The 9,740-nt window shown below is 35.5% G+C and overlaps 1 protein-coding gene across 1 annotated transcript; it reads right to left on the bottom strand.

Moving 5' to 3' along the window:
- Positions 1-680: 680 nt before the first annotated feature.
- Positions 681-1,355, bottom strand: LOC113338221 (17.1 kDa class II heat shock protein-like). Its single transcript, XM_026583677.1, has one exon. The coding sequence runs from the start codon at positions 1,311-1,313 to the stop codon at positions 837-839; it is 477 nt and encodes a 158-aa protein (XP_026439462.1). The 5' UTR covers positions 1,314-1,355; the 3' UTR covers positions 681-836.
- Positions 1,356-9,740: the final 8,385 nt, after the last annotated feature.

Genomic DNA, 9,740 nt, shown 5'->3' with positions numbered 1-9,740 from the left:
CAAACATCTTGAGTCATTAGACTTCTCGCGCAACAAGCTGACTGGAGAAATTCCCTTCCAATTAGCAGGCTTATCGTTTCTTTCAGTGTTGAACCTCTCCTTCAACAAGTTAGTGGGAAAAATTCCATCTGGCGGTCAGTTTCAAACATTCATGCCCAGCTCGTTCGAAGGAAATGTTGGATTATGTGGTTTTCCCCTGTCTAAAGACTGCAGTAGTAATACCGAGTCACCACAAAATAGTTCGATTTCCGAGGAAGATGAGTTTGACTAGATATTATTGGACCTCAATTTTATTGGACGAAAGGGAGACGATGGGCTAATGAGTTTATCAACAAAATTCTTCACCTTAGTTGAGATGATGTGAATTCTATGAGCTGATGCAAAGGGAAATGGAATGCACTTAGGGGACATCACCCAACTCCAATGTCAGGTGGTGAAGCTCTTCAATTCAGGACCTGGTTGTTTAGCTAATAAAATCAGAAATTTAACGGAAAGATTTTCACTTTTATTTTAAGTTCTTACTTAATAAGAAAGAACTGTCAAGACCTTTGACTCAGTTCAGTAGGTCAAGCTCATGGGTGAGTTTTCTTTTACAAATTCACAACCAGGAATTTCTTCATCCGCTTTGATTTTTTTATCAAAAGAAGTTAAATATTGCGAGAGGCATTATATCTGTAAAATTTTATTCCTTTTCAAGCAATTTCAAAAAGAACATGACAGACGCACACACGAAAGAAGAAGAAGAAGGCATTCGACAATCAAATCTACCATCCACGACACTAAAAGATGCATTTATTTGGAACAGACATGTCCTTAGTGCATCACACAATATATCCTTATCCAATTTGAACCGGAATAGTCCTAGGTTTCTTCGGTTCGGGTGGAGGCAATTTCTGAACAGTAATGGTAAGAACGCCATCTACACAAACAGCTGGAATTGCGTCAAGATTAGCATTTTCAGGCAGTATGAATTTCCTCATAAATTTCCCAATTCTTCTTTCCATCCTCACATATTTAACCTCTTTCTCCTTCTCGTCTTCCCTTTGGCGCATCCCTGTCACTACAAGAAAATTATTATCTTCAATTTGAACTTTGATTTCCTCTGATTTTAATCCTGGCATATCAAGTACAAACCCATATGAATCTGGGTACTCCTTAATATCAGCTGGTGTTGCTGACATTGCTTTGGCATCCCTTTCATACTTCTTTGACGGTGTGTTCACTGATTTTTCAATATCATGATCAGATACATCGAACATGTCATGGAGACCTGAGAAAATTGGATCATTGAAATTAACTATCCTGAAAGCCATTGTAATAGTACGAGGAGTGGTGCTTGAATGCAAGTTTGTGGAGATTTTGATTTTAAAATCGTGAAGTTTGATTGACGAGGGACCTATGCAATAGGTATTTATATAAAATATAGAGATGTTTGAATCTGTTTCTAAAGCGTGCAGTGGATTTTGCTAGATCCTTCTAGGTAAGTTTCTCTGTTCACTCCAGAAGATCGTACAAGCGCAACTTACTTGAATATTCTAGATTTGATCATTGTTTTTACGAGACTAACCTGGACTTTGGTTGGTGAGGCTTATAAAGTCTCATTACATTTTGGCCCAACCCAAATTAAAGAATTAAGATTATATACTGTATGTATTTTCATTTTTAATTTCTTTTTCAAGGAAAATTTAAGAAGCTTAATAAAAAAAATTGGCAAAAATAATTAAAAAAAAATCGTGATATTGTTCGACTCGTAGAAAAGTATGCAAGTGGAAGGTCGACACTTAAAATTTGATTGATTTAAGCCTTCAAGAATCAAGAATTGAAGAAAAAAAAAATTCTCTCGCTTTTTATTGTTTTTCTGGATGCAAGTGATACAAAAAGATACACCTAAAAATCCCCAATATGTAGGAAAGTCCTGAAATTCAATACCTGCGTAGAATGAGAATCTTTAACTTTTGACCTTCATCTTCATATGTTCGCTATATTTTTTTAGTCATGTTTCTCTATTTCCTGTGTATTCTTTATTAAATTACCATAATTTTAATTTAATTAATAACAATTTCAACATTAAATATATGCCAAGTACATTAAAACCGGATCATAGCGACAACAACATACTCACACTGGTATATGATTCAAAATTCCGATAAAAAAATTAAAAGATATTTTAAAAAACAGCCTAATTCAATAATGAGATTAAGAAGGTATTGGATTATTTAGCTAGGATAGTGTTACCCGCCTTAAACTGTGTGCTAGTACCACACCTAAAGCTGCAAGTCTATCCTTCTTGAGATTGATATCATGAATAATGGCAACTGCAAGATGAAACTTAGCTTATATAAAGACAACTCTCTTTATTGATGTTTAGAAAATCTCTCAAAACTAAACATAAGCTCTAATCTTGCTCATATGATCAACCACAACTTTGGTGATCATATATATATAGAACTATGAATTCCTTTTCCTAGTCCTATTACCTTATTACATGTCTTTCCTTTTCTTAGAACTAGATGACTTCTAATTCCCTTAGGTTCCTAATCTTGTCCTAACCAGCTTGTTAGTGACTTCTATGTTGAAGTTTAACCAACATTCTCCCCGTTAAGCTTCAACCTTACCCGTGACATATCTTGTACTCCAATCAATTGTTTCATTTCTTCAAACTTGATCCGAGCTAATGCCTTTGTCAATATATATGCTTTCTGCTCAGTTCCTGGTATGTGTTCAACGTTGATGATCTCCTTCTCGATACATTCTCGTATGAAATGATACCTTTTGTGAATGTGTTTCGTCTTCCCATGAAACACTGTATTTTTAGTGAGTGCAATTGCAGACTTATTATCAATCTTGATGAGAACTTTTGCAGGTTCTCTTCCTTTGATTTCACCCAACAATTCTTGAAGCCATATTGATTGTTTAGCTGCTTCTGTTGCAGCCATAAACTCAGCTTCACAGGATGAGAGGTCTACAGTGTCTTTCTTCTGTGAACACCATGTAATAGGTGCTTCACCTAGATAAAATATATGACCAGTTGTACCTTTTCCATCATCTTGGTCAATATTATGACTGCTGTCACGATACCCAACAATTCCTCTTGATCCTCCTCGACCATACTTCAATCCACAGATGATTGTTCCTCTTAGATATCTTAATATCTGCTTTATTACATCACCATGAGACTTGCGTGGACTCTGCATATAACGGCTTGCTACTCCCACAGAGAAAGCCAAGTATGGTCTTGTGTGTAACAAGTATCTAAGGCATCCAACATTTCTTCTATAACTCGTTGGATCAATCTCAGCTTCTTCTTGTGTCTTTGAAACTTTAAGTCCAAACTCCATTGGTATCTTAGTTGGATTACAAGTTTCAAGTCCTGCTTCTTTCAGAATTCTCCTTGCATAAGCTTCTTGTTTAATCTGAATCCCATCTACTCCTTGATGGAATTCTATGCCAAGGTAATAAGTGAGTTTTCCGAGGTCTGACATCTCAAACTTTGATGACATTTCTCTCTTGAACTCATTGATCACCTTAAGGGAGTTTCCAGTCAAAAATAGATCATCTACATAGACTGCAATCACAAGAAGCGTTCCCTTTTCTTCTCTTCTGTATACTGATGTTTCTTTAGAGCACTTAACAAATCTGATTTCTCTTAAGATTTGATCTAACTTTGTAATCCAAGCTCGAGGAGCTTGTCTTAGACCATATAGAGGTTTTGATAACTTATAAACCTTATGCTCTTGTCCTTTTACTTCAAAACCTTCTGGTTGTTCAACATACACATCTTCTCGCAATTCACCATGTAAGAATGTTGTCTTAACGTCTAAGTGGTGAATTTCCCATGAGTTTGATGCTGCTTCTGCTATTAAGAGACGAATTGTCTCTAGTCTAGCAACTGGTGCGAAAACTTCATCAAAGTCTATGCCTGATTCTTGAACGTATCCCTTAGCTACAAGTCTTGACTTATATTTGTTGACAGTACCGTCAGCATTCCGTTTTATTTTGAAGATCCACTTAAGACCAATCAATTTTACCCCACCTGGCTTCTCAACTAGAAACCAAGTCTTGTTTCTGTTGATTGAAATAATTTCTTCTCTACATGCTTGTGTCCATTTAGTCGAGACCTTTGCTTCCTGAAAATTCCTTGGTTCATCACTAACAGAAAGTAGCATAATCTCACATTCTTCTGCAGCTTGAAGAACATAATCCTCCAGATACTGTGGCTTTTGTATCTGTCTTGTTGATTTTCGCAGTGGAATGGGTTGAGTTATTTCATCGATCTCCTCCTCCTCTTCTTCTTCTTCTTCTACTTCTTCGTTATTCTCAATGTTTTCATTATTCTCTTCTTTTTCTTGATTAACATCATTGTTTCCATTGGTATTGATGATTATGGGTCCTTTGCCTTCATCAATTACTTGACCCCATCTCATGTGAAACATTCCTGGATCCCTACTTGTTCCATCATTAGTTTCTTTCCAGTTCCAGTTTGCTTTTTCATCGAATACCACATCTCGACTCACTATCACTCTTTTCGTTGTTGGATTGGATAATCTGTAAGCTTTGGATCCAGGCTCAATTCCTAGATTCACAAGAGTCTGAGATCGATCATCCAGTTTCTTAAGAGTTGCATAATCAACTTTTGCGTATGCTTTGCAACCAAACACTCTTAAATGATATATGTTTGGTTTTCTCTTTCGCAAACTTTCATATGAAGTCATGTCTTTCAAAGCTTTCGTAGGTATCCTGTTTATCAGGTATGTGGAGTGTCGTATAGCTTCTCCCCATAGATAATTAGGTACCCGCATAGCCTTTAAAGAACTTCTTGTCATCTCCATTAGAATCCTGTTTCTCCTCTCCACCACTCCGTTTTGTTGTGGTAGCCCTCGAACCATCTTGTTCTGAGACATAGTTTTTAAGGTTCTGAAACTTATGTGTCCGAACCTTGCGTGCCACTTCCATGTCTGATCTTCCAGTCTCATATTCAGAGACAATGTCCTTCCAATCATGAGACTTATCTTGTAGAGTCTATTCTGTGAGCGTGAGACTCTAACTAAAAGTCTTCCACTTGGGTCATGAACTGTTAGATAATCTTGTCGCATTCTAACATCACATCCAACTTCTGTAGCTTGTCCTAAACTTAGAATGTTTCTTTGTAAGTTTGAGATGAAGTAGATGTTTGTGACAAGCTTCTGTTCTCCGGTCTTGCTCTGAAATATAATTGATACTTTCCCTTCAATTTCTACAGAAGATCCATCCCCAAACTTCACTTGTCCTTTGATTTTCTCATTGAGTTCAGAAAAGTAGTGTCTCTTACCAGTCATGTGATTGTTGGCTCCATTATCTAAATACCAGATTCCTTCTTCTCCATCCTTTGATTCGTAGTTCTTTGGTATTAGTTTCCCTTCGTTTAAGAATACAACTTTGTGCATGAAAATAGTTGTATCTTCTTCCCTTGTTTCATTCTTGTTTGTTTCTTCCATCTTTTGTATTCTTTCAGGGCATACATAGGAGAAGTGTCCTGGTTTATCACATCTGTAACAAATAATGTTTGATCTATCCTTCTTTTCTTTCCCTTGGTTTTGATCATTCTGACTTGTTGTTCTATCTCGTGAGTTAAACCTTCCTCCCCTTCCTCGGCCTCTGTTTCCTCTACCACCTCTTCCACGACCTCTTCCTCTTGTCGCAGAGTTTTGTTGGTAAGAGTTTGTGTACAAGAGTTTTCCTTGAGTTTCTCCATTGTTTTCTTCATCAAGGATTCTTTCTTCATATGCTTTCAATCTTCCAATTATATCTTCATAGCTAGTCTTCTTTAAATCTAAGACTTGTTCGAGAGAATCTATGATATGAATATACTTGGATCTTGGTAAAGTATTGAGAAACTTCTTTACCAGTTTATCTTCATCAATGGATTGTCCAAGTGACGCATATTTTGAGGCTATCTCTGATAGCTTTCCTGCAAAGCTATCAATAGTATCAGTGTCTTTCATCTTCACTCTTTCAAATTCAGACATTAAGGTTTGCAGACGGGCTTCTTTAACTCGATCAGCTCCGATATTAGTGCCTTTATTGCATCCCAAATTTTCTTTGAAGTTTCCTGTTCACCAACTTGTAGAACAAGACATTCTGGTATTGCTTGAAAGAGTAATCCAATGGCAACATTGTTTTTGTATGGGTCCAATGTACCAGGATCAATTGTTTCCCAAACTTTGTAGATTTTCATCAGTACCTTCATTCTCCTGGCCCAAACTGTGTAGTTTTTGGCCTTGAGGATTGGAACTTGTATTGATGGTGGCGTGAACTGTTTTGCACCCACAATGGTGGTTTCGTTTTCCATGGCTCAGAAACAAGCTCTCATACCAATTAATGGAACTGCAAGATGAAACTTAGCTTATATAAAGACAACTCTCTTTATTGATGTTTAGAAAATCTCTCAAAACTAAACACAATCTCTAATCTTGCTCATATGATCAACCACAACTTTGGTGATCATATATATATATAGAACTATGAATTCCTTTTCCTAGTCCTATTACCTTATTACATGTCTTTCCTTTTCTTAGAACTAGATGACTTCTAATTCCCTTAGGATTACATCAATTTCCTAATCTTGTCCTAACCATCTTGTTAGTGACTTCTATGTTGAAGTTTAACCAACAATGAGTGCCTTCCATTTTACAATCTATTAGTAAATAAACATCAAATTTAAAACGCAACCCCAAACCACTCCTAAATTCAGTCACCATCTTTATTTCCAAAACTTAATGATACCCAGATGGCTGCAGGGGATGAAAATTTGTTAAATGGGGGATCAAATCGGCCGTCGGTTGTTGACCAAAGTCACATCAGATGTTGACAGTAAGTGAAAGAACGTATATGCTGCTCTGGAAGTTCTACGACCCCGGACCTCTCCTAAATTTTTTTGTCTATCCCAACAAATGTATCTGAGTTTATTGAAACTAGACTCTCCACATAAGCGCCCATCCACAAGATATTCTTCATGTACTCGTACCTTATTCTACTTCGGCGTCTTTTCGTTTCTTCCAAGTGGATTTTCACAACATCAATCTCCTCATGATGATATGCTTTACGCTTCTTGTTCATTACCTCTAATAGGACTAGTTTTACGGGCCAAATTATTTTTTCAGAGAAAAGTATGTTATCGATGGTAGTTTGAAGCATGAAACAGAAAAATAGGCAATAAAAATATCCAATTAATAACATTAAAAGTAGTAAAATAATAAAATCTAGCATAAAATAATACAATTTTTACGATAAAATAAGAATCTAACTCATACTAATATTTTTCAAAATAAATTAAGCTCTTGGAGACATATTGGCTGAGTAAATTTCTTTACGGCGACTTTTCTTATGATCCTATCCAAAAACTATCATGTTTTCGCATTTTAACATGTGAAGGCTAAAAATATTTAAAAAGATGTGTTTTCATGCACATAGTTATTCTTGTCATTCCAAACATTCCAAACACAGTTAAAAGGTTCAAGAAGTTAGCGTTTGTCATCATACAACTAGTGATCATAAAAAAAAACTCGTTGCAATAGAGATTTCTCCGGACAAAGGGCAAATTAATTTCAAAATTGTTCTTAATTTAGTTGTTTGTTCTCTTTGGCAACACAATAGTTCTTGTATATTTAAACAACATGGCACATGCCCAAAATCGATAACAAACTTATAAGTAATAGGAAAGAGATTACTCTACAGAATTCCGTTTAAGAAAAAGAAAGCACTCTGCAAATTTAAAGAGACGGGAGACGAAAGATATCCACATCTTTATGAAATGTGTCAGATATTTTATTTTTTGATGAGTAGAGAGAAATTTATTAAAGAGAGGAGAATTTACAAAGTCTCCACAGGTCTACCAATGGTAGACTGTGAAAAGCAAAAACAAATTACAACAAACCAGAAACAAATGCAAGTGACTTAGGAGAATACAGATATCAATTCTATTAGATATCAGATATCAATTAAAAATAGGTGATAGTATTTGCAAAATTCAAATGCACCCTATTATATATCAGATATCATTTCTCTTAAACAACGTCAAAAGATATAATAAGAGATCAACAACAAAAAACTGATTTTTCCTGGTATGCTTCTCCACCGGAGAGGACAGAAGCAAATAAATATCCCCACGCTTAAAATTCTATATAAACACAAACCTCACAGGTCACTACTTCTAGAATAGTGTTTCATTGTGCTTCCAATTTAAATGCATAATCCATAATCGATATCCTGTAAATTCAACCACTAATTCACAAAAATAATGATTATATGAGAGAGAGGGCAGCCGCGGGCTAATATCACACATCAAAAAAAGGACAAACATAGATAAAATGCTTAGAAGTTTGAACAACACAGGGAGTGAATGGAAAAAAGAAGAAGATGACAAACAAACCCAAAAATTCAAAGGATTAACCTTGAATAGAAAACTAAGTAAAATAATCTATGCTTCTTTACAGTATGCATCAATCATGTGTGCTTCTCTCGCTCAAATATACGATACAAAAGTTAAATGAATTTGTGATATGCTTTATCTGTAAAGACCCTAATATGCGCCCTTTTCAGTAAAGACCCTAGTATGAGTTTGTTAAATGAATTGTCATTAGATTAGAAGTATTAACATGCGCCCTTTTCTTCTTCTACCGGATCACTCTATTTCTCAGTTTACTCACGAAGGTGGTGCAGAAAATAACCAACTAAAAGAAGCAGAAGAGACCATGGCAAAATCATGAAAATGCGCTTTTAACCTGCATCTGAGACATTAGTAAAAAAAAAAACTGGACAATAATATTGCAATCCGAAAAAAACAAACAAATATAGAATGAGAAGAAAAATTATGAAAACCACGATTATACCAGATGATGATGCAAAACCCCACATACAGCGAATTCAAAAATAGAACAGAGATAAGGAATTGATAATACCACGGAGCCCCAATAGCACGTGATGTTATTGACAGTGTAAATAAATTACAGAAAAACTAACAAACGAAAGGAAAGGACTAACCATGATCCATATTAGGGTAAAACGAAAAGAGAGGGAGGAGAAAAGCGGTGAAAAGAGAAAAGCGAAAAGAATTAGGGTCGGTATCTAATGACGAAAAGTTCTCAAAAGTCAAAACACAGAATCCTACTGGTCTATATTTTTAAGTGGAGCCAGAAGCTCTAGAAATCGAGCTTGATTCAGCTTTTAACCACGACATAGGAAAATCACCTGAAATCATATTATTAATAATTATTAATTAATTTCACCGTTTCTTAAAGACAGAACTATCCTTCTGTAATCACTGGATCGAATACCCTTTATCATCCGTCGCTGCTGCCAGTCAGTTCTGAACACTTTAGACCAACTCTCTCTCACTCCCTAATCTTTCATCTCCCATATCTCAAAACTAACCTCAGAAACACTACAAAACAAGTCGACTACAGGTACTCAAGTTCAACTCTCATAAACAGCAAATTACTCCACTACAATATGGGACCAGGCAATCACACCTTTCATCAACCAAATTCTCTTAAATGACTCAATAAGAATAAAATTCTCTCGTGCAATAACAATCTAGAAGTTTATATAATATGCATGCTTAAACAAAAAAAAAAAAAAACATAAGAAACACACTCGTTGATCTTGACTTCACCATTTCTCCAAATGTGAACTACAAATTTCAACTATCAGTCACACATCTTTGATTTTCGATTCTTCGTTTTTATGTTTCTTTTTTTCCTTAT

The sequence above is a fragment of the Papaver somniferum genome, unplaced genomic scaffold (assembly GCF_003573695.1).
Source record: "Papaver somniferum cultivar HN1 unplaced genomic scaffold, ASM357369v1 unplaced-scaffold_19, whole genome shotgun sequence".
Classification (NCBI taxonomy): Eukaryota; Viridiplantae; Streptophyta; class Magnoliopsida; order Ranunculales; family Papaveraceae; genus Papaver; species Papaver somniferum.
The sequence above is the reverse complement of the archived record's forward strand: the minus strand, read 5'-3'. Positions and strand labels throughout refer to the sequence as shown.

Bases quoted from the DNA above. Each gene is read 5' to 3' on its own strand.
- LOC113338221 (XM_026583677.1), bottom strand. From the start codon at position 1,313: ATGGCTTTCAGGATAGTTAATTTCAATGATCCAATTTTCTCAGGTCTC.